The 25,711-nt window shown below is 35.4% G+C and overlaps 3 protein-coding genes across 3 annotated transcripts; 1 reads left to right on the forward strand and 2 right to left on the reverse strand.

The window, feature by feature from the left end:
- Window positions 1-4,896: 4,896 nt before the first annotated feature.
- LOC102599306 (protein STABILIZED1) lies at window positions 4,897-8,265 on the forward strand. Its single transcript, XM_006357432.2, has one exon. The coding sequence runs from the start codon at window positions 5,044-5,046 to the stop codon at window positions 8,101-8,103; it is 3,060 nt and encodes a 1,019-aa protein (XP_006357494.1). The 5' UTR covers window positions 4,897-5,043; the 3' UTR covers window positions 8,104-8,265.
- A 4,338-nt stretch (window positions 8,266-12,603) lies between these two features.
- On the reverse strand, window positions 12,604-15,597 carry LOC102599631 (protochlorophyllide reductase). Its single transcript, XM_006357433.2, has 5 exons — window positions 15,454-15,597; window positions 15,277-15,372; window positions 13,953-14,484; window positions 13,136-13,494; window positions 12,604-13,031 (listed from the first exon to the last, which is right to left on the reverse strand). Exons 1-5 carry the CDS (start codon window positions 15,505-15,507, stop codon window positions 12,876-12,878), a joined length of 1,197 nt encoding a protein of 398 aa, XP_006357495.1. The 5' UTR covers window positions 15,508-15,597; the 3' UTR covers window positions 12,604-12,875.
- A 3,744-nt stretch (window positions 15,598-19,341) lies between these two features.
- On the reverse strand, window positions 19,342-21,522 carry LOC102599959 (ethylene-responsive transcription factor ERF054). Its single transcript, XM_006357434.2, has one exon. It carries the CDS (start codon window positions 21,178-21,180, stop codon window positions 20,011-20,013), a length of 1,170 nt encoding a protein of 389 aa, XP_006357496.1. The 5' UTR covers window positions 21,181-21,522; the 3' UTR covers window positions 19,342-20,010.
- Between the last annotated feature and the right edge of the window lie 4,189 nt (window positions 21,523-25,711).

Here is a 25,711-nt window from a genome sequence, read left to right on the forward strand (position 1 = left end):
AGTTCCAGCCTTCTTTTGCAGCTGTGATTCGGAGACGAGGGCGAGCACTTGGCGTTTTGGGGTTTGTTCTGTCTCCTTCTTTTGTTTTAGCTAGTCTTGTTGCCTTTGAGACACGCTCTGTTGTGGTCCACTTTTGGGACTTGTACTCTTTATTAGATAGCTCTGTACTAGTGACTTCCAGGTTCTGGGAGGGATTTCTGTATATATTTATTTTGGGTTGCTTCCGCCTTGTTATCCTTGTTTAGATTATTGTTTTCGCTAGTTTCTGCCCTTTTGCTCATTGCTTGATGTTCTGGGTTACGGGTTGGCTTACCTACTGGTAGGGTATAGTAGGTGTCATCATGACTCGAGAAATCGGGTCGTGACAAGGAAGAAGCAATAACTTCAGCCTTTGTTTTCCCATTTTTCTAACCAGCCTCTCCTCTCCACGCTGTTGTCCAGCCACCAAACAACCACCCCTGAACGACCCTATTTTTTCCGTTTTCATAGCCACCATCACCCACTTTCCGGCCAGCGACCAAACCCACCTGAAACCAGCCCACTCCAGTGGAAAACAATCCATAAACCACCTCACAACTAGATGCCAACTCCGGTGAACCAGACTACCCTTTACTGCCTCTTTTCTCCAGTCAAAATGCGACCCTACTGGTCGACTTCCCTCAACCCATCTTCCTTCTTCAACCAGAAACTCCGGTGAGCCACATCGGAAACACCTCCAAACAACCACCACTCACCTCTAAATCGCCAGAAATCACTACCCCAAAACAACCCTTTCCGCCGCCGCCTCATCGACACGAAAAAACCACCGCGAACATCATCAACTCCATGAGCTCGTGAAACCCAACAACAACAAGCAATCACCATCGTTGCTGCTTCTCTTCCCCTTCTGTTTCACGATTTTGTTTGTTTTGTAGATTGCAGATCTGCATTTTCAGCAAATCAGAAATCTGTATTTTCAGTAAACCAGAACTCATCAGCCCTCTAACTTCGACAACAGCAATCAACTCCGTCAAAAATTACTTTCTTTAATTGTTTTGCTCTTTTTGTTGTTATATTTTACTACATTTCAGGTGAATTATTTGACTCTCATTTCAAACTCCGACCATCTTATTGTTTTTTAATGATTTTTAGTTATTAATAATTTTTGGGTGAACATTGTTCTTTCTTTCAATTTGTGTTAATTCCAAATGTGACAGTATTAAGTACTTTATATATTTGGTGATGCTTTGTTTTATTAATTCCCATGTTAAAAATGAAATGATGAAATTGTTCCCAAATTTTTTTTTGAGTAAAGTACCTCCGACGATTTCAGCAGTAAGTGTTTTAATGGTGGAAGGAGATGAAGAAGATTAAACAAATGGGTTTGGGGTTTTAATTGATTATGAATTAATTTGATTTAGTGGGTCGGGTTTGGATTAAAAGAGAAACGGGTCATTTTAATTGAAATTGGGTAATTTTGGTTGATTTGGGCTTTCCATCCAATTGAAGGGCATAAATGATGAAATTAGTTAGGGCAAGGGTAAAAATAATTTCATTTTAACGGTAAGGGTAGAGTCAACCAATAAAACAAAGTTGAGGGGTATTTTTGATCCTTTTCCCTTAAAAATAACATGCATTGTATAAAAAAATTTATTTATAAAAATATCTTTGACAATTATTGTGGAGAAAAATGTAAAAGGAGTTTTGAGGGGCAATTGGGTTTTATCTATGCCAATGCATGCATTAAATCCCTTTGCATTATTTATATCTAGAAATTCATGGTATTAGTGATACACTCCTCAATACACAATAGAGTGTATAACTAATGTAAGATGAAAAGGGTAAACCAGACAAGGTATTACTAATACACACAATTAATGCATGAATTGTATTTGCTAATACATTCTACCAAACAACCCCTTAGACACTTAGCCTCAATTCTTAATAAAATATTTCAGATAGACATTTTTAACTATCTATTAGGTGAATGAAAATATTTCAGATAGACATTTTTAATTCATATTTCGAAAAATAATTATTTGTGTATATTTTCATTCACCTAATAGATAGTTAAGTTAATCACATAATATATATCATTTATTTTAAGGAAAAATTATGCGGTTAAGCAAACTTATCTACTTAATTACTCATCATATCTATAATTTGCTATAATTACCACTCGCGACTAACATTAACCATTAATTACGTGGGCTGAATTCAAGTTTGTATAATTAGCCACGTTTGTATAATTCGCCACATTTGTATAATTCACAACTAACAATTTTTTATTTGATTTGTATTTGTATACGATAGTTTGTATTAGTATATGACATGATTTCCTTTGATTTTTCAGTTTTATCACCATATACATTCAATCTTTTTTTTTGTATAACTTTTAAAAGTTTGTATAAATGTGTAGTTTTTGGATTTTGTATAATATAATTTATATAATGTAATTTGTATAATATAATTTGGGGAAAAGGGTAAAAAATACCCTCCAACTTTATTTTATTGTTTGACTTTGCCTTTGCTATTAAAATAAAGTTAGATTTGCCCCTACTGTTACTAATTTTACCATATATACCCCTCATTTGACGAAAAGCCCCAAATTGACCCAAATTATCCGATTTAAAAAAAAAAACCCATTCCCTATTTTTAACCCAATGCCCTGACTCCTATAGAGGATAACCCAGTTAACCCATTCCCCTTTTACCACGACTACCATCTTCCGGCGACCTTTTCTTTCAAATTTAGCAACAAAATCAAACTTTCATTTGATTCTTCAAACATTTTGATTATTTTTTTAGAATTTATTTTTAGAATCTTTGAAGCAATGGGAGAAGAAGATAAAGGAGAAGTAGCTAAAAAGTTGATTGAAATAGTAAATGATATATCGAGCATATCGGAGTTTAGAAATTCGGTGAAGAACAGTTCTGTAATTTAGCTAGAAGGCTCAAGTTGTTGACTCCAATGTTCGAAGAGATCGTGATAGCAAAGAGAAATTAGCAATTGAATCGATTTCATTAAAAAAAAGCTCTTGAATCTGCTAAGGAATTGCTCAAATTTGGTAGCGAAGGCAACAAGATTTATTTGGTGCATTTGTTTACTTATTATAAGTTTAAATTCAGCTGGTTTTGTTTAGATTTTCTCAATTTGATTTGTGTTTAACTTGTTTGAAATTAATTGAAGTTCGTTAAACTGATTCTATTTGAAATTTGGTGAAGAAATTGTTTATTTGCTGAAATGATTGGGTAACAAATTTAAGGGATAAGGGTCTGAAAAATATCTCAACTTTGGTCGGATTTGCTGTTGCGATACTAAACTTTCATGAGGACCTATTACCTCCCTAGACTATTTAATACCGTATTTTTTACCCCATGAACTATTTAATAGTGTATTTTAAAGGTATATATATGCCATGTGGACACATTACTATTTATAATTTTGCATTATTTTTTATGTCCACGTGGACAAATATATATGTTTAAAATACGGTATTAAATAGTCTAGGGAGGTAATAGGTCCTCATGAAAGTTTAGTATCGCAACAACAAATCCGACCAAAGTTGGGGTATTTTTCAGACCCTTATCCCAAAGAGAAACAAGCCAAACCTCTTCCACTGGTCAAACTCAAACACTTAAATTGGAAAGGGGGGACATATAAATGGTAGTAAATTATTTACATTTTATGTTTGATTTTTTAGGATTAATGATGGATTTGTTTCTGATTAGTTTCCACATTGAAGAATTTTGAGAATAAACCTCTAGAAAAGATTTGATTTTTTTTCACCGGTTAACCCGGGGAATGGGTTAACCGGGTTATCCTCTAGAGGTTCGGGGCATTGGGTTAACAATAGAGAATGGTTTTTCTTTTTTAAATTGGGTAATTTGGATCAATTTGAGGCTTTCCGTCAAATGAGGGGTATATATGGTGAAATTAGTAACGGTAAGGGTAAATCTAACTTCATTTTAACGGCAAGAGCAAAGTCAAACAATAAAACAAAGTTGGAGGGTATTTTTGACCCTTTTCCCTATAATTTGTATAATTGTTTAAAGTTCATATGTTTATGTTTGTATCAATTCGTTATTTCGAGTTTTATCATATTTGTATAATTCCAGACTTTGTATTACTCAATTATACAAAAACACGCTAATAATACAAATGAGATGCGAATTATACACATTATTGCCCTCCCTCGCTCGCCTCTCCCGATCTCGCTCGCCTCTCTCTCCCTCTTCTAATCTCGCTTGCCAGATATACAAATATATATGTATACCAGTTACATATATACAATTGTCTAACCGATATATATATATAATTCACCTCGTTCGCCTCTCTCCTCCCTCTCCCAATCTCGCTCGCGCACTCTCCTTCCTATAACATGTAGCTACGAATCATAATTAACAAATTATAGCTATGGAGCGTAATTAAACTATTTTCCCCTTATTTTAATCATATACATTAAACTCAAATTAAAAATATCTGAAATTTTACCATTTATTAAGATAAAAAAAATACATATAGTTGAGAAGAATAATCATATATTACATAATTAACTTAATTATAAATAATTAAATTAATACTCAAGTATCTGAATAATTTTTTTTACGAGTTTAGGGGTCGTTTGGTAGAGTGTATAAGAATAATGTTGAATATGATGTATTAGTAATGCAAGCATTAGTAATGCTTGCATTATTTCTTATACATTGTTTGGTTTGATGTATTGGAAATAGCAAGTCTTGTATAAAGACTATTAAAAAATATTTGTTTACAAAAATACCCCCACATTATTATACACAATAGAGTGTGCATTAGTTATACATAGGTTGGAAAAGAGTACCAAACAAGGTACTAGTAATACACAATACTAATTCATGCGTTATTTTTCCTAATACACTCTACCAAACGACCCCTTAGTGTGTTGTGTAGTAAGCCTAAAAACTCTGTTATGATATTTTAGTACACTACAGAAATGAATTTGCACCGACTTGCCTGATCCAAAAAAAAAGGTGAAATTGTTCTGTTTTTTCAGCTGTCAACGATTTTGCTCAACAACGAACAGTCATGGTGTTCATCAATCTTCCGAATCACAAAACCCTAACCCTAGAAATTAACCCTTTTGTAACTTCTCTTCAAACCCTAACCCTAGAAATCCATCTAAAGTTCCATATCCCAATCACTCAACAACGACTTTATTCATCCTGCCGGCGTCTCCTCGATGCGGAAGCACTGTTATCCGATCTAGGGATTTCCCCTAATTCCACTCTAACCCTGCATGTTCCTCTTCTCGGAGGTATGCAAGCTCCCGTGGCACCGAAAGCCCGGCTTGAATTTCTTAACACGAGACCTCCTCCGAATTATGTTGCTGGGTTGGGTCGTGGTGCTACGGGTTTCACGACCCGTTCTGATATTGGTCCGGCTCGTGCTGCTCCTGACCTCCCTGATCGTTCAGCTGTTGGTGGTGCACCGGCAACTGGAGTTGGACGTGGACGTGGCAAGGGTGCTGGTGAGGAAGATGAAGAGGATGATGCGGAGGAAAAGGGGTATGATGAGAATCAGAAATTTGATGAATTTGAAGGTAATGATGTGGGGTTGTTTGCGTCTGCTGAGTATGATGAAGATGATAAAGAAGCTGATGCGATTTGGGAATCTATTGATCAGAGGATGGATTCTAGGAGGAAAGATAGGAGAGAAGCTAGGTTAAAGCAAGAAATTGAGAAGTATCGAGCTTCGAATCCGAAAATTACTGAACAGTTTGCTGATTTGAAGAGGAAATTGTATACATTGTCAAGTGATGAGTGGGACAGTATACCTGAAATAGGGGATTATTCGTTACGAAACAAGAAGAAGAGGTTTGAGAGTTTTGTGCCTGTACCTGATACTCTTTTGGAGAGGGCTAGGCAGGAAAAAGAGCATGTATCTGCATTGGATCCGAGGAGCAGGATGGTTGGTGGCATGGAGACGCCCTCTTCACAGACGCCAGTTGCAGATTTGACTGCGGTGGGTGAAGGGAGAGGAACTGTGTTGTCAGTGAGGTTGGATAGGATTTTGGATTCTGTTACTGGGCAAACCGTTGTGGATCCTAAGGGATACTTGACTGATTTGAAGAGTATGAAGATTACTAGTGATGCTGAGATTTCCGATATAAAGAAGGCTAGATTGTTGCTTAAGTCGGTTACTCAGACGAATCCAAAGCATCCTCCTGGTTGGATAGCAGCTGCTAGACTGGAGGAGGTTGCAGGGAAGATGCAGGTAGCAAGACAGTTGATAAAGAAAGGGTGTGAAGAGTGTCCTAAGAATGAGGATGTTTGGTTGGAGGCGTGCCGTTTGGCGAGCCCCCTTGAGGCTAAGGCAGTGATTGCTCAAGGTGTTAAGGCAAATCCTAATTCAGTCAAGCTGTGGATGCAGGCTTCAAAGTTGGAGGATGATACAGCAAACAAGAGCCGTGTGTTGAGGAAAGGTCTAGAGCATATCCCTGATTCAGTGAGGTTGTGGAAAGCTGTTGTGGAGTTGGCCAATGAAGAAGATGCTAGACTTTTGCTTCAGAGGGCTGTGGAATGCTGTCCATTGCATGTGGAGCTGTGGCTTGCTCTTGCTAAGTTGGAAACTTATGATAATGCTAAGAAGGTACTTAACAAGGCTAGAGAAAAGCTGCCTAAAGAGCCTGCCATCTGGATCACTGCAGCTAGGCTTGAAGAAGCTGATGGGAATACTGCTTCAGTTGGGAAAATTATTGAAAGGGCAATAAGGGCTTTGCAGAGAGAAGGTTTGGAGATTGACAGGGAGGCTTGGATGAAGGAGGCTGAAGGATGTGAAAGAGCCGGTTCTCTTGGGACTTGCCAAGCTATAATAAACAACACTGTTGGGGTTGGTGTTGAGGAAGAAGATAGGAAGAGGACCTGGGTTGCTGATGCTGAGGAGTGCAAGAGAAGGGGTTCTATTGAAACAGCGAAATACATTTATGCACATGCTCTTACTGTATTTAGAACTAAGAAAAGTATCTGGCTTAAAGCTGCACAGCTCGAGAAAAGTCATGGTACCAGGGAATCGCTTGATGCACTGCTTCGAAAAGCAGTTACCTACATTCCAAAGGCTGAGGTTTTATGGTTGATGGGTGCCAAAGAGAAGTGGCTTGCTGGTGATGTTCCTGCTGCTCGAGCAATTCTGGAGGAAGCATTTGCTGCAATTCCTGATTCTGAGGAGATATGGCTTGCTGCTTTCAAGCTTGAGTTTGAGAACTGTGAGACAGAGAGGGCAAGGAAGCTTCTTGCTAAGGCACGTGAAAGGGGAGGCTTGGAACGGGTTTGGATGAAGTCGGTCATTGTGGAGAGAGAACTTGGAAATGTGGATGAGGAGAGGAGATTACTGGATGAAGCATTGAGGCGCTTCCCCTCATTTTTCAAACTTTGGTTGATGCTGGGACAGTTGGAAGAAAGACTTGGTAATTCTAACAAGGCGAAGGATGCATTTGAATCTGGCATTAAGAATTGCCCCAATTGTATACCCCTTTGGCTATCCCTTGCGTCTCTAGAGGAGAAAATGAATGGGCTAAGCAAAGCTCGAGCAGTTCTTACTATGGCCAGGAAGAGGAATCCTCAAAACCCTGAGCTATGGCTTGCAGCTGTGCGGGCTGAAGCTAGGCATGGCTACAAAAGGGAAGCTGATGTTCTGATGGCTAAAGCATTGCAGGAGTGCCCCAACAGTGGCATTCTATGGGCTGCTTCAATTGAGATGGCGCCTCGGCCTCAAAGAAAAACCAAGAGCTCTGACGCTTTAAAGAAGTGTGATCATGATCCTCATGTTATTGCTGCTGTGGCTAAGCTGTTTTGGCAGGAGAGGAAAGTAGACAAAGCAAGAAATTGGTTCAACAGGGCAGTGACGCTTGCACCAGATATTGGTGATTTCTGGGCATTGTATTTCAAATTTGAACAGCAGCATGGAGCAGAAGAGCAGAGGAGCGATGTGCTGAAGAGATGTGTTGCTGCAGAGCCAAAGCATGGTGAAAAATGGCAAGCTACATCAAAGGCCGTAGAGAACTCTCATGAACCAACTGAAAGCATATTGAAGAAGGTGGTAGCCACACTAAAGAAGGAGGAAAATTTGGCTGAAAATAACCACAACTAATCTGCTGTAGTGTATGAGTCTATGTACTTGATAATCTAGAGAGATTTTTAGGTTAGGAGAGTAGTTAAAACATCCTTGTTTGAATTTTACCTCAAATGGTTGGATCGTGGTTGTATTTGTCACCTTATGTGAGCTTATAATATTGCAATTTTCCAGTTCTCATATTGTTCTCAAGGTTATGTTTCTTCTTGTATTTTTAGAGACAAGTGCTATGATTCCCTTCAATAGAAGGTTCAATCAATATTCTTGTTTGGCAACTAAAATTCACTGTGCAGTTTTTTTTTTCTGGTACGAGGTAATTTCCAGGGTAACTTCAAAGACAACAAAAGAAACAAAAGACAAAAATGGAAAAAGAGAGCAATCAAGAGCTGGTCTTTTTTCTAATGGGATGAGTCAGTAGGATCCTCAAAAGAGTGGATAAATCAGCTAGCTCCCAACTCCTTGTATGGTGAAGAATATCCTAGAGCTAGATGCTATGGAAGAAATGAGTATGCAGGATGCTCTAATTCTCTAATATTCATTTACTTCTGCCCCGGTATTTTATTGAATTCTATTTTCCTAAGTGTTAGGAGTATATATTCACTTCTAGATCTTGTTTTTCTTTTCGTGAAAGAATGCATGAGGTACATTGTCATGGTTTTGATGTTGCAAAATGGAAGCTTCAGTCTGAAACTGATGAAGTTTCTGCATTTTTTGTACTTGTATTGAGTTTACTGTATTTCCTCTACAATCTCGTACTGTATAACTTTTTTTCATATGCCTTCTATGTTTTATCAAAAATCTCGTACACCTTTTATGTATGTTACTTTTTCCACTTCACTGGTGAAATTTGAGTTGATGAAGTTCATGGCAAATTTTGAAGTTGTGTGGATGTGGAAATACCTATTATATTGACACATGTAGTGCAGAGCTGAGACGGAGACAGCTTATCTCTTGACAAAACACAAGGATCTCTTTTTTTAGTCCGACCATGTAATTAGCCGGTATAATCTCACTTCTGCCAATCACATTTCATACCCTTTTGATACTCCTTATCCTTAAATTCTCATCTGATAATGTCAAGCATGCACAAACTCATTTGAGTCTTATGAATGTTTTATGCACATGCTATGTATCAGTTCATGGTTAATGGTTTGAATGAAGTTCTGCACATGCTATGTATCAGTTCATGGTTAATGGTTTGAATGAAGTTCTGCACATGCTATGTATCAGTTCATGGTTAATGGTTTGAATGAAGTTCTGCACATGCTATGTATCAGTTCATGGTTAATGGTTTGAATGAAGTTCTGCACATGCTATGTATCAGTTCATGGTTAATGGTTTGAATGAAGTTCTGCACATGCTATGTATCAGTTCATGGTTAATGGTTTGACTTTGTATTTACAAGTTCATCAACTGATTTCTATGTTTTTTGAACATTTTATGAATTGGTTTTGTATGTAGCTATAGGAAAGTGCCACAGGTGCAATGGTGCTGCTTGTGCTTTTGCACGAACAAGAACTAGATTATGCAGCAGATAACTCAGTTATCTATCTGTCAGTTTAACTATTTTTACAGAATTTATGCCCTTCCATGCAGTTGATAGATTTCTGACAAACTGAAAGCTTTGTTGGCAGATATGGCACACTCGATAATTCTATCACCATACCTGATTAGCACAACGTAGTGACTGACAAGTCCATGGACCTTGCAATGACATGATTTCTTCAGGAAGGTTGTCAAAGAGGATAACAAGCATGCAACAAGGTTAGTAGTCTAAGCAAGGGACCAAGTGAGAGGTCATGAGTTAAAGAGCCATATTTGACTTGAGTAGCACCTTGGCATCAGAAGAAGCCACCTTCAAATCTCCCACTACTCTTTTAGACCTCTCTCTTCTTTAGTAGCTAAGTCGAAGAGACCGGTAGGATTAATTAATTGCTAGCTAAATCAGCATCCGACGTAATATAATTTATTATTTTGTGTTACTTATGAATGTTTTGTGCACTGTCAAAGAGAACCAATCAAGGCAGTTTTTTGGGACTTAGTAGGTGCGACAATCATGAAAAAATTGTATTGGCAGTCAGTTGAAATGAGATCCTTTTCCTCACAAGTCACAACCAGACATTTAGGAAGCAACAGGTATTTATCAATGAAACAGTTAGGTTGAGCTGGTCAAAAGATGATATCTTAATTGATCAGGTAAATACAAGACCATTTTGCCATTGGTGATGGTATTAGCTTTGATATCCAAGAACTGAAAGGATTTTACTTTTCTTGAGTCTTTAGTTCAGCCAATAGTTTTAGAAAACAACTAGCAGTTGTTGAGCGAACTGTAACTTTGTGTTAGTTGACCTAAGCTGCACCCTTAGTGCTGAAGTGGGATAAGGCCTCTGATCTATATGTGCCCTTGGAATAATGTTAGTCTCACAAATCAATCATTGTTGTTTTTAACACTTTGATCCAATATGGCAGCGGTATGACGAGACTCTTTCTGAACGTACTAATCCAACCCAATGGAGGCAAATGACTCCAGAATTTGCAGCTTACTAGAGTAAGTCCTGAGCAAGTGCTCAAAACTTTCCCAGGTAAGAGTAATTGTTGCATAGTTTCCAGCTGAAGCACAATAATGCAGTAGTTTATTCTCAGCTACCTAAAAGTTAAGGTTGTGGCTTTGTCTCTGCGTGTTGATTTCCTTCATGGCTGTTTTCTTGGGGACCTTAGTGGGGGAGGGCTACAAACTTGTCTTAGGTGGAACTTATAAATCACTTGGTTTTGGTGAAGCGGAAAGCAACATAAGCTAAAAGCTTGCAGCCCTTGAGGATTAGGGTGAGAGATGGCAAATTTTGTAAATTTAACAGATTAGGCAACGGGAGTTATTGCACTGCACTGAACTCTGTTCTTCGTGAGACGGTATATTATATTGACGTATGTTATGCTTTATCAGTGAAGGTAGTCTATGCATGATTGTTAAGGCAAGGGTACTGATGATACTAGTGTTGAATAATCTGGAAGCTGCAGGTGTTGCAGCTAAGACCACTCATGACACCTCAATTTTCATTTGTGGCAGGGTTCAAGAAAACTGAACATGAACAGGTTTGACGGTTTTGTCAGAAGGTTTAGTGTGCCTTTGTTTTTGGCCTCTCTCACCCCATCTCCTCTTTCCTTTTTCTTATTTTTGGGTCAAAACTTGGTCTTTTCCCCCTTTTTGCTTTTTCTCAGTATACAAAAGTTTGTAACTCCATGTGACTGAATAATTCACAGCTCATGACTATTCTTTTCGTCAAGTCTCCAGTAGTTACGTCTCTCCCCCGCCTTAGTTTCCGCAAAATGGACCTTACAATGAGTGAATCCTAGGTAGACTGACTAAGTTAGATTCTCTCTCCATTTATCTTTTTCTCTCCTTCAAAGTTCAATTTGTTCTGCACTCTCTGGCTCAAATAGCCCGTGTGCAGCTTCCTCAATTTCTCTTTTCATACAACCAATCATATTGTCCTAATTTTATTTGATAAAATAGTTCTGATATCTCTCTTTGCTTATACATCTCCCCTTCAGATTAGAAGCTTTTTCATTAACTTCTTTTAACTTGTAGGGTGACAAATTTTGTTTGGTACAGATCTCATATTCTAGCAGAATAGTATGGATTAACATCTTTATCATGCCCAATGTGAAAATTATTCAGCAATTTGCTTTACTTGACATTTAAGAAGGTTTAACAGTACCAGACGGTAATTGAGTCATCTTGAACTTGTACCATACTGAGGGATGATAACTGTTTTCTGGTATAAGACTTTCTGAGATGCTGCATGATGTTTTTCATTTCAGATAATCATGTAATTTGCAATTAATATTATGTGGAAGGTAGCACTGATGCGGACATCATATCTTGCACTTCTCTTGGCCAAAACTTCAGCTGCTGGTAGGTTAGTGCTGCCCTGTTCAGGTTTGGCAAATAAGTAACTGTGCTAGGTTAATTGGCAAGTTGAAAATATTATCTTTTTCCAGCTTCTTCTTTCATTTGGTTACTGTTATTATTCTTTACTTTTAGCGACTTGTTGATTTTTATCCTCCTCGTTCATTGCACTCCCAATAGCTTTATGTTTACCCTGGCAAAACTTTGAATAAAAATAGGATTCGCATGAAGAACTGGTTGTTTACTGTTCTATATGCTTACTACAGTGAAAATTTCTGTCTTGATCTTGGAAGTATATAATGGTATTTTCTTTTTGCTGCTTATATAACACATGGTGAACATGTTATGTTCTGGATGATTTATATTTATAGTGATTATTTTATATGCATGCTTACTGTCACAGTGAAATTTTGCCTCAAGCCGGAACATATTCAGTGGTAGTTTTTTGCTGCTCATATCAGAACACTCTGAAGATTTTAGTTCTCTATGATTCAATATTTTTGTTATATGCAAATGAAATCTGAATAATACTAACAAGTAGCAAATCTAGCTTTTAATGGATATTTAGAAATACCAGTCTTCTTATCTTAATTTGGTAAATAGCATGATGTATCACATAATCTTTGATTTGATCAATTCTTTGCAGGTCCCTCCAGTTTAAGAGTTGCTGGAAAAAACTAGAGAATGTTATGCACACGATCTTGAGAATTGAGATGTTCATATCATTACAAGAACTTGTTGCCTACCTACCTGAAAACTCTATGTTGGTGAAATCAATCAACAACAAATACCAAAAGTATTTTGATAAAGAACTCTGGTGATCTCATATATACATCTTCTCCTGACTTGGATGGAAAAACAAGTCACACCCTTGCCAGTCCATTTAAGCCAGTCCAACGAGCTTCTCACTGACCTCCCATAGCTTGCGTGCCTTCTCTGCATCACTGGCTTCTTTCGACAGCTGGTTCTCAAACGAGGAGGAGGCACTGTTCCAACTCCAGTAGACACCGGATTTCGAAAGACTTGGATCACGTACTACCTGAATTTAGCACAGATGATTCAGTGGTACTCTTCATGTGCTAGTTAATTGAGCTGTGAAAATGCTAGGGATTAAGGTGTCCAAGTTTGCTAATTTTAACTAACCTGTGCAAGTCTTTTTCCTGCTTCTTCTTCAGATACATAGCCTTTGGTAATGTACTTTTGAAATGGTGGGAAGAGAGTCCTGAACAAGGGAATGTGATTCCTAAATAAACCAGTTTCAGCAATGCAGCCGGGATAGAGGGAAGCAAAGGCAATGCCGGTCTCCTCGTGGAAACGCCTATGGAACTCTTGCATGGTAAGCATGTTACAAACTTTGCTGTCTTTGTAGGCTTTGGCACCATCAAATTCTCCTCCATCAATCATGGGTGAGCAGTTTAAACTATTCAACCCTCCTGAAAGTCCTCGTAGATCTCCCAGATTAGCCTTTGGTGGCACATTTCCAGCCAAAGTATTTGTGTTTCCTGATTCAGAAAAATTATAGTATTAGATTTCAATCATCTTGGAATTCCTTTAATAATATGATAACTCACTTGGAGAAGTTGTACATGATGTCCAGCATTTTTTTTTTGAGAAGGTAATATTCGTACTAAAGTCTAAAATAGCGCTAAGTGCTACAAAAGTATGAACTTCAGAAGCCCAAAGAACAAAACAGTGTTTTCCCCCAATATATGCTGTCCAGCATTTTATTTGACGTATCATGACGTGTAGTTTCTCCATTCTGTCTAGTGTATATCTCTACATATGTTAGTGCTAAATTATTTATAAGTAAGAACATCTACATGCTACTTTGTAGAATTCTAGCTGTACAGCTTTTGATAATTTGTTCCTAGCTTACATTACGTGACCTGAAATTAAGTTGCTCAAAGAAAACGAGTATGCTGGACATGAGAGCATAAACTTTTGAGTTTCAGACCAGTACCTGTAATGGAGCCAACAATTATAAGGCGCTTTTGTGGATAATCTGATTGCTTGAGGTCATCTAGCAGCAACCTTGAAAGAAGGAAATGTCCGAGATGGTTGGTGCCCACACTAAGTTCAAATCCGTCAGCCGTAAAAGTTGGCTCTTTAGCAGTTGGCAAGTACACTGCAGCATTGCATACTAGCGCATCAAGTGGCCTCCCTGAACGTCGGAAATTATCTACAAACTGGCGGACACTTTCAAGGGAAGCGAGATCCAGATGCATGACAGTGTAGTTTTCCTTTGGAATGCCAAGTGATTTTGCTGCTTTTTCAGCCTTGAGGAAGTCCCTACAGGCCATTATAACGTGCCAGTCTCCTGATTCGCCTATAGCCTTTGCTGTAGCTAGTCCTAAACCAGAGGAGGCTCCGGTAATTATCACATTGCCTTTCCTGAGGGTTTTCTTCTGTCCTGAGGTAGACTGGGTGATTGCAGGAGTGGTAGCAGCTGTTTGTGCTCTAATAGGTACAATTGCTAATTTCCTTGTCAATTCCTATAGATGATATGCAATATGTTACCTAACTCTCTAAAAAGGAATGAAGCAGTGAATGATATAGTTTATTTCATTCTCCGCAAAGGAATTAAGCAGTACATTTCAAGTAAAAAATGTTAGAGAAATGCAAGGAAAGAAGATCGGTTTAAAAACATGGCCTTCATTCATTTAGAGGTCAGTATATGCACAATTTGCATCTCCATAAACGCATGATGATATGTTTTTTCTTGCTTAAGTGAGATGTTTCTATTTATGATTTGATGAACAAGCAGTCAATCAACAAAAGAGGTGAATCAAGAAAAAGTTCAAAAATGTGTTTATGCTTCAAATGGAGTACCCAAAACTCCAAAAGATCATCAATTTTATGTTCTACACTAACCCAAGAAGAATCTAGAACTGTTAAATATTTGCACTGTCTTGCAGCTTGAAATAAATACTGCTTCTTGGGCTCTTGCTTCTTTACTCTGGTAAGTAATTTGACTTCCTAAAATAACTTTCCATGAAGAGGAGATACTCTAAGCTTCTTGTGCTATAATATACTTTTTCATTTAGTAGATAGTTATTTAACAACTTGCACCCTAAAGACTTATTTGGACATACAATTTAATTTAATAAGGTGCGTGAACGCTGGCCCGGACACCATAGTTATCCCAAAAGAAAAAACTTCAACATTTGCATGTCTAAACACAACTTCAATTTCCAAATACTCCTCCCCCCCAATATCATCAAATTCATGTCGAAACACCTACTAAATACAAAGATTTAAACATAAAGACTATATTTTTATGATACCTTGTTTCCTGCAGGAGTGAATTTAGATTTCAGATTGCAAGACAATGCAACTCCAAAGAAGCTACTGTCCTTGAGATTAGCACTTGATGTTTTACCCTGCAGCCACAATTGAGCCTCAAGAAAATCATTCTCAGGTCAGTAATTAAAACTAGTTAATTGAAAAGTTTGCAACTTTACCTCTTTGTGTAGAGAAAATGCAGATGGAAGCAAAGATGCTGCTTGTAGAGCCATTTGCACCTATTTGTCAAATGATTTTTTCACTCAACACTTGTTACAACACTCTACTTAAGAAGGTGAGGTTGGGGGGGTGGGGGTGTTCTGGAATGATCTGGGGGTATGTGGGCTTTTGTAAAGGAAAACAGATTACAAAGATATTTGGGTTTTGGGACAAGGATAAGATGGTAATCTGGAGATGCCATGTCAGCTTCCTTTAGCCAATCAATGCTTGAGTTTGGATTCTCCTTGATATTTTAGTAGTATTTACTACCATCATTATTGGTGATAGAAGTGGGCTGGGCCAAAATATCAAGAGGCCTACATTGGTAGTAGAAAGAAGGCCCAACTAAGACTTGAGAACTATGAAGGCCCTTGGATATTACCAATCATAGAATTAAAAATTGTTTTTTTCTGTTTAAGTGGTTATTTCCACAAATATTTTGATTGATTGAATAAGTGAGAAGAAGAAAAAGTAATGTTTTCATATGAAAAAATCAGGAAATTCCTCACTATTTTAATGAGAATCTGTTTTTCATCATGCATTTTTTAGTGAGCTGGTTCGGTGCAAAATAAATGGAAAAATTATGTTCTATATCACAAATTTTCACTGATTCGTGGTGGGAAAAATCTTTGTTATTAGTTGTGTATTTCTTTAAAATAATGTCTTATTTCGGATGCCTTGTGTAAAATGAGATAGAGGGAGTATGAAATAACGTTTCGAGGTGTCTACGTGATGAGGCATGTGACATGTTCTCTAGTAAAAGAACTTTATTTTGCGTCTCACACAACTAACACTATTTGGATGAGGTTCGTTTTTTTGTCATAGAAGTTGGTGGACAAAATATTAACTTTGTGTCTATTAACTAGTGAAATAAAATGGAGGATCACACTGGTGAACCTTTTATTTATTAGCCCAATTTGAATTTCCCCTTCCATTTATTTTAATTTTCAGTTTTTCTTTTTTTTCTTTTTCGTATTTCATATTGGTCTTAACTTATTATTATTATTTTTGAGTTATTTTAGGATGACTTCCCTGATGACACATTATTTTTCCCTTGCAGAACAAGTTCTTTGAACGCTATTTTTCTATCACAATATTGTGGACTTTGAATGTTTCTAATTAATTCCTATCGACGTTTTTCTTGTCAAATACAATAATTGTAAGAAAAAAATAAAAAATCACAACGAAAACAAAGTCAGTAATTTAAATAGGGATAAGTGTCTGAAAAATACCCCAATTTTTTGGTCGAATTTGCTGTTGCGATACTAAACTTTCATGAGGACCTATTACCTCCCTAGACTATTTAATACCGTATTTTAAACATATATATTTGCCCACGTGGACATAAAAAATAATGTAAAATTATAAATAGTAATGTGTCCACGTGGGCACATATATACCTTTAAAATACACTATTAAATAGTTCAGGGGGTAAAAAATACGATATTAAATAGTCTAGGGAGGTAATATGTCCTTATGAAAGTTTAGTATCGCAACAGTAAATTCGACCAAAGTTGGAATATTTTTCAGATCCTTACTCCATTTAAATAAATATAGTCCCATGTTTATGGATATGATTGATTGTGAAATAAAGTGAAAGCTTCTGTTAACATCAAAATCATATTGCCGTGTCCTAATTGGATTTTGTTTTTGTCATTTCTCGTAAATATACACAATCTTATGTTAACATTTATGTGTATATTCTTCAGAGTTTAATTTTTTATTTATTGATAGTATAAAAGAAGTTTTGCTATATATGATTGTTTAATGAAGTGATATTGATGGATGATGGGTTATTTTAATCTTCTTATATAGTTTTAATGTTTGAATAGCTTTTGAGATTGAGTTAGGTCCATCACAATGAATGATTTAGGTGATATCGAAACCTTTTCTTATATTGTACATGCAGAGGACTGGACAACATCGTTGAGTTCCCACATCGATAGGTGATGAATTATTTGATCTCGTAATATAATCTTGATAATCCTTACTTTGCAAGTTAATAGGGATTAGTCAATCTGTTTCCATCTAATGATAACTACAATTGATAACATAGTCGGACTCAGAATTTTGAAATCTGTGAGTAAGTTAATATTACAATAACAATTGGATTCATTGGTACATAGTTATACATATTAAGTAGTTGTGAATCCTATTGTTATTGTAGTATATATTTAACTTAAGGTTGTTATAGGAACCCATAAACTTCAAATTATGAGTCTGTCTATATTATCTCATAAAATGATAAAATGAAGATAACTACGAGATCAAATAACACATCACCCACCAATGACCAAAAGCTACATGAGTTTCCGGTGAACTCATTTACGGGCCGATAAATCCGCCCTTGATTGGTAATAGATTAAGATGCACTGATAATATGTTGTTGATGTATATAAGTTAAATTCATATTTAAAGTATATATTAAAAAGATAATAAGCCATGCTTGATGGTCATTAATAAATTAGAGTGGAATTAATATAAAATTAGTGGAGATAATAGGTTTGCAGCCGCTCCATGACATCAAATGTTTGGCATATGCTTTAGTTCTAAGCTAATTAAGGACCACTTAACGTAATCTGTAGCTATCCAATCGAACCAAAACATTTTAGATATTTTTGTTGTCTTTTTTTAATATTATTATTTGTTGACAATTTTAAAACATATCATTTTCTCATCACAGGCTATAACTGATGTTGTCCTAATTAAGAAGAAATTAAGATGATTTCATGGGCCGGCTACTGGGGCCCCCACTCAATGGATTAACAACATAATTAAGGACTAAAAAGCATGTTAATGACATATTATTAAATGGATTGACTTCTTTGTTTTGGTTAATCCAAAAAAAGAAAACTGCTTTTTGGCCATAGATTCTTGAGTGAAGTTTATCAATAGTGTCGGATTTAAGATTAATTTTAGGGGTCAGTTTTGTACGTGGACTAAATTATTTTGGGATTGTAATTTTTGGACTAGTTATCCCATTGTAGAGATTATACCGTCAATCAAATACAATATAAATCGAATTTCAAATTTAATCATGAGAGATTTCATCTTATCTGGTGTACTAAACAACCCCCTTAGAGAAGTGGATGCACTTCCTAATACATTCAAATATTTTTGACAAAAAATAATATCTTGTGGGTATTCTATTTGGACATTGCTATTCACTATGTACTTATTTTTTTTTAAAAATTGCACGTCTACCTATTTCGGAGTATAACTTCAACATCACTATTCATTATGTACTTATTTTTAAAAAAAATTGCACGTCTACCCATTTTGCAGTATAACTTCAGACACATGATATCTAAAGCTAGGTTTGAAAAAGCGTAACTTCAAGACAAGTTTCAAGGGGTTGAAGTTTAGACAATCAATTAGAAGTTCAAGTAAAAATAGTTGAATTTCAGTCGTGTATGAACTTTAGATAAAATGATTGAACTTAACCGACTATTATCTATGAAACTCTAGACATTAGGCTTTGTCAAGACTATCTTCAAACACCACATTGTCTAAAGTTATAATTTCACCTCATTCAAATTTTTAATTTGGCGGAGAGATCATGGATTCACGTGCACCACCATTCATTCTACACATATACTAATGAAATTGGTCCTCTAAAAACGTGGTGGGGAAAACTTGCTTTACCATATTTAATTTAAAGGTGTTTCTATCACCATCATTATAACTTATAGAGGAATAAGAAAGGAAACAAAAACACAAAAAAAGAATGTTTTTTTTTTGCTAATGCCATGCATGAACCTACATCCTTTTTGTTCTGCTTTGTAGTCATGTTTGTTACAAAATACCTTTTTCTTGCAAACTATATTCCAAACAAGGACAAATGTATATATCAATCAAAAAAGGAAAGATATGTTGAACTAAATATCTTCAATAAAAACAACAACAAACAAATTACAACATATAGATCTGAAGTGAAGATAATACATATACAGACACTTCAACTTCCTCCATCCTCGCGAATCAAAAAATGAGCTCGTGATGGAGTGACTATCGAGAGTAGATCATAAAACTATCTCCCTCGACGTCTATTCTAAGATAATTTAACTACTAGCATATGGTCTCAACTAAATGTGATACATATGTATGAAGTACTAGTAAACAACAAGTAAACATTGTCACTGCAAGAAAAGGCTTTAAATATGCAGCCATTTTGCAGAAATGACAAAGTATGGTGGATCAAGTGGAAGAAAGGACCAAAGATGGGAGAGTAAAAGAGTTAAAAGGGAAAAGAGATGAACAAAGATGGCGTGTGAACTCACACGGAAGGATTCATCCACCGGATGAATCCGTGGAGATTATCTAAAAGAATCTCCTATGGCCAAAGGGAGTAGTAAATCTTGAAATGGTATAAAGGGTAGCCTAGTGCACGTGACCTGGATGGACCACAAGGGTCTATTGTACACAGTCTTACCCTACATTTCTGCAAGAAGTTGTTTCCATGAAGTGGTATCTGACACCTAAATCCTAACGAGACGAATGTATGAGAAAAGTTGAACCTAAAAGAACGGCCTCATAGGACATGAAGGCGAAGATGGATCGCTATTCATATCATGATGTTGATGAGGATCAGAATTATGAGGCTCTTGTTGACAGAAATTCCCAAAATGAAGATTAGGTGGAAACATGAGGTTGTTATTTGAGTCTAAATCATCCCAAACTGGACTACCTGGACCCCAACCAGTTGCATTGAACCAAGCCTCAGCCATATCACCCCATACTAATTCAGATGATTGTGAATTAGTAGTCACCTCACTCGATCCAATCCCCGAGTCCTTGTCATGGTTATCACCTTCCGGTGGTGGCTGTGGGGGCGGTGACGGAGGCAATTCATTATTTATAGGTTGTAATTCTAGACTTTCCGAATTTTGTTCAGGGAGCGAAGATTCATGAGGAGCAATTGGAGACGACAGAGATGGTTCTCCTTTGTCTTTACCAATAAAGAGTTCGGGGAAATTGAGCTTAGCATTGTCTCCTCTTAGCTTATACGCCTCGCGGTCATAAGCCATAGCTGCATCTTCAGCTGTATCAAAAGTACCAAGCCAAAGACGAGTCCTATTACGAGGAAGACGAATTTCAGCTACCCATTTCCCCCAATGTCTCTGCCTCACTCCTCTGTATAGCTTCGTTGCGGAAATTGGCTGTACTTGTACTTGTTGAGGTCTAAAAATTCCCCTGCTATCTTGCCCCAATCTGCTCATCATCATCATTCTTCCCCTCGGACTTAAATTAAGCGTTTCATTCCAATACCGCAACATCTGCTGCTGATTCTGTGATGGACCCAAATCCCCTGCAAAATACGGAGGGTAAAGACATTGTTGAGGCGAAAATGAGATCATTTGCTGCTGATTTTGCTGCTGTGGATGAAACAGAGGCATCGCGTTCGTTCCCAATTGGGATGAACTATCCATGGATTGCTGTGTCCCATCAAAGGCAAAAGGAAAAACAAGCCTTGACGATGACGGAGGTGGAGGAAATGGCATTGATGTTGGATTATTACAAGGAACAAATGAATTTAAAGACGGCTGCTGAACAGAGGATTGGCGTTCCGGACTTTTGATCTTTTTGAAACGCCTATTAGACATGGAAGCTTCTTCAAAAACTGGCCTCCTTTGTTGTCTTTCAAAAGTATTATCATCAAATTCCATTTGTTCCTCTGGTTCCGCCATTGCCACTCACAGCTCGCCGCTCGCTCTCTTCAACCCAAACTGAATATAATTGAAAATGATTTAAAAACTAAAAATCAATGAAAACCCAGTTCATAAAAAAGGAATCTAATCAAAACCCAGATCTTAATTCGGTCAAAAATATTTTGAATTCCAACTGTAAATATTCTCAAAATAAGAGAAAAACAGAGCAAAGTTGGTAAACAAAAATATTCACAAACGTATGTTTAGAGAGAGCGAGCGGCGTGGAGTAAGAGAGAAGAAAAGAGAAATCAAAATTTGGTAAGTAATTGTGAGATTGAAGATGGAGAAGACGAAAATAGATTTTTAGATATGTGAGAAAGGGAGAAGGGGAAAATGAGAGTATAAATATAAGAGAATGAAAAATTTGAGAGATTAAAAGAGTCGTATTCTTAGTTTGGTTTATTTGGACCCACGCGGCTTTCTTCTTTTTATGAATTACCGTTGCTTCCACTCTAACCTTCTTCAACTCTGTTCCCTCCACTATAAAACCCCCCACCCCTTTTTCGGTTCATCTGAACCTGCTTCGAAAATCCATCTAAGGTGTCTGAAATTAATGGGCTACAATAACTTGTTATGTTAAGGTGTCTAAAATATATTATTTAATCTCTTCATATATCATTTTACTTGTATATACAATATTCTTTTTTCCGACGAATGATGTCCAATTGTACACCCTGACTTGCATGTGCCTCCACCCCTGGACGTCGAACTCTTTCAGCTAGTCAATGTGTTTACTTCTTCAAATTTTGAACTCCTTAGTAAAAATTCCTAAAATTTGGTCATTGTCCCTTTCTATTTTTCTCTCTCTTTCCTTCTCTTTACTTTCTCGCGGTTCTATTCTAAGGGGGTCAAATAAGTGGGTTAAACTAATTTTGAACGAATTAAATTAATAGGCCGATAATGAACAAACTCAAAACATTGTTTGAGTTGAAAAGAATTGGATTTAAAGAGATTAACTAATGGATCATAATCCAATAATTACCAAGTTTAATTTGTTTGTTTGTTTCCTTATAGTAGGGTTAATTACTTAATGATTTTATTTGTTTTATTATGATTATATATAGCATATTAAACAACCAAAAAAGTATTTTAAAAAAAATATTTTGAACAAATTTTTTATTTGTCAATTTAAATTATAAATCAGTCCAAAATTTTGATGTGTTTAATTAAGTGGCTCAGGATGAACATGTCATTAACTCACTCAAACTTGGAAGAATTGAGTGAATCATGCTCAATTCAAAAGCTCCTATCATTCTGTTTTGGTGAGAAGATAAATACTCGTATTACTTGTTTTAGAGTGAAAATAGGAGCGCGCAAAGAAAATATCAAGGAAAAAAATACATATTTCTCTTCTTACTTACAAGATCAAAGTTCAAATGGTAAACGATAAGTAACTCGAGGAATAAGACATTTATGGACTTTTTATGGTTTAATATCTCACGAAAAATAAAAAGATACTTTAAATTACAACATATAGTCAAAATTAAATTAAAATTTAAAAAAGAGTGGGGTGATTAGAAGTGCTCCTATATGAATAGACCAATGAGAGTGTGCCACATATGTAGTGGTTGACAATGTGTAAAACATTTGTTCAAACAGTTAATCCGTACAATGAGGTGGCAAGTTACAATTGGTTGTTGAAAATGAACAAAAATATCTAAAAGTTTCAAAGGTGATCAAATTCAAATTTCATTGTTCCATAATAATGTTTGACTTATTACACTCACCACCTTCCTCCTATTTAGAGAAACCACATGGTTTCCAATAGATCCTATGTGTTTTTCTTTCCCTTTTGCACTATTTATTTTGAGTGGGGATAGAAGTGTCAAGTAGATAGGTCGTGTTGAATTTAACGGATTAGAAAAAAACAAAATCAATATATAAATATGTGGATATTTGATCTGTCCAAAAGTTATTTGGACTGAAATGAGCTAAAATGAAGGTTGTAATTCAATTCATCCGCAAGTCATGAAAAAGCAACGATAGTATCTGAGGAATAAGCATCGACTAACACTATGTCAACCACCGCGATAAAATACAGACAAGATTTAAGCTTTATGTAGCTCAATCATTAAGATTTTTATAAATATTAAATTCGTTGTATTTTTTTAAATTTATGAGTTCATATCTGGAGTATTTATTATAATATTTATGATTTTTTTTTTTAATAAATTTATGATCTGCATTAAAAGTATTGGATTCAAATAAACTCGATATCAACCAATATAATTTCTTTGTCACATGTAAAATTTAATTAAGAAAAATTAACATCTTACTTTAATTTAGTTATATTGTTTGTCCCTTAGCTTCTGCATATTCACTTCTATCATTGGTGTCGTACTGTAAACTTTATTAGAGTAATATTTATGGAAAATGGACAGCAAGTTTATGCATTTTGAGTCTTAATAAATATAATTAGCTCATTAAATAATCATCAAGGAAATAAATAATAGAGGTCCCTAATTAATTAAATTAGCAATGATAGCTAGAATCTTATCTCCTAACCGACTAAACAATAAACATAATCGTTAATTATTTATTTTTTTAAAAGGAAAATATAGTCCCTACATATATTTTTTGTTTTTTTTGTTTGTCCGTGGAAAAGAATTTACATACTTCTTCTATCTCAATTTATATGATATAATTTGATTCATTTCTTGAGAGTCGAATAAAAAAAAATTAATCGCGATTTATTGATTTAAATGTCTTTTATACATAGTCATAGTATACTCTTATCTTTTGGATTTGATTATTATCTATGATTTCTTTTACTTTTCGATTATTATTTTATTTTTGTATGATTATTGTTTAAGATGATTTGTTAAACTGTCAATAATATTTTAATTATTTTCAAAAATCTTAAAAATTGCATATCGAATGCAGAATCTTAACATTAAAACTATGTCATATAACTTGCGACGAAGAAAGTATTATTCTTTTGTACGTTTGAAATAATAAACAGACAAGCTGCTGGGTGCATTTCACTAACTCTCCAAAATTAAAACATGTGTTAATATAAAAATTAAAAAATGTGAAGCATCTATAAATGCGATCGAGTTTTTTTTTTAAAAAAAAATAATAAGAAACAAACAACATGGAGAAATTAAAATCCAAAAACATTAAGAAGCAAATAGATGCATACACGTACGGTAGGTACGAGGTTTGCCTGATGATTTTAATTCATGTTAATTAATTAATTCTTCTTCTTTTTTATGAAAAAAAAAATTCTTCTTTTTCTAGAGGATATATATACAAATATTTGAGAAAACTATAAAAATGATATCTTATATTTGAAAATAGATTTATGACGGTCCTTTTAACTAATATCGTAAGTTAGAAAGTGTCAAATATATATTTGAAGGATCATTACAAACCTACTCCCAAATATAGGAGATCATTTTTGTCATTTTCTCGCAAATATCCAATCAAGCCTTCGCTCTGATCAACATAATCGTTGATCTTTACTTCCTCTCCCCTCTCCTTCGTTTCCTCTGATATAATGAAAACATATTTCTTTTGTTTTAATTTGTTTGTGTTATTTTTCTTTTTAATTAGGTTTAAAAAAGGCTTCTTTTCTTTTCTTTTTTTTATGAGTAATTTTTTTTATTCTAACTTTCAAATATGTTTAGTACCATAAGATTAAAGAACATTTCAACACAAATTCTACATATTTTTAGTTCAAGATCACAAGATTCAAAAAGCATATTTACTTTCTTAATTTCTATGGCATGTTAAAATTATACAAATAAATTAAAATAAAGCGAATAATATTTCTTTAAAAAATACTTCTAAAAATAATAAAGAAAGTAATTTGAAGTTGGTAAATATGTACAATGATTGGGCTAAGCTGAATGAGAAAGGCGTGGGATCAGGATATACACGTAATCACGAACTTTCGGCAAAGGACTTAAAATTGTTTTTAATTTTTAAATTTTGTTATAAAAAAAAATGTTTTTTTTTTTAATATACGTGAGATGAGTTTTAGCCTCATATAACTCAGAGTGAAGATCGAGGAACGTTTAGAAGAGATGAAAAAACCTATTAGCGGCCTATAGGGGAGGGGATAAGCTTGTTTCTTCACTAACCTATCCCCTAAAAAAAATGACTTTGCATTTTGTATTTTTCTTTATTTATCTCATATTTATTACTTATCTTTTCTCTTTATATGTTTCTTTAAAAGTCAAAAATAAAAAGTTAATTTACTAGTAAAACCTCTTTAATTTTTTTTAACATAATTATTTTTTTGATATTAAGACAACTAAGAGACGGAGAATTAAGTTATTAACAATTTCTTCAAACATAAAAGTCAACCAACAAACCGGTGTCTGTTGGGTGGGTCGGCGGAAATCGGCACGTGTCGGTGCTCATCCGGTCACTTCATCATTTTTTCTAAAAAAAAGTTTCTCCAAGTTCCATCAACACGTGGGACCCCACCACAAAATATATAGTAATAGAAAAAGAAGAAAAAAGCTACTGTAATTCTCTTTTGTTTTGTCAACATAAATATCTT

The sequence above is a fragment of the Solanum tuberosum genome, unplaced genomic scaffold, assembly GCF_000226075.1.
Source record: "Solanum tuberosum cultivar DM 1-3 516 R44 unplaced genomic scaffold, SolTub_3.0 scf00233, whole genome shotgun sequence".
Lineage (NCBI taxonomy): Eukaryota > Viridiplantae > Streptophyta > Magnoliopsida > Solanales > Solanaceae > Solanum > Solanum tuberosum.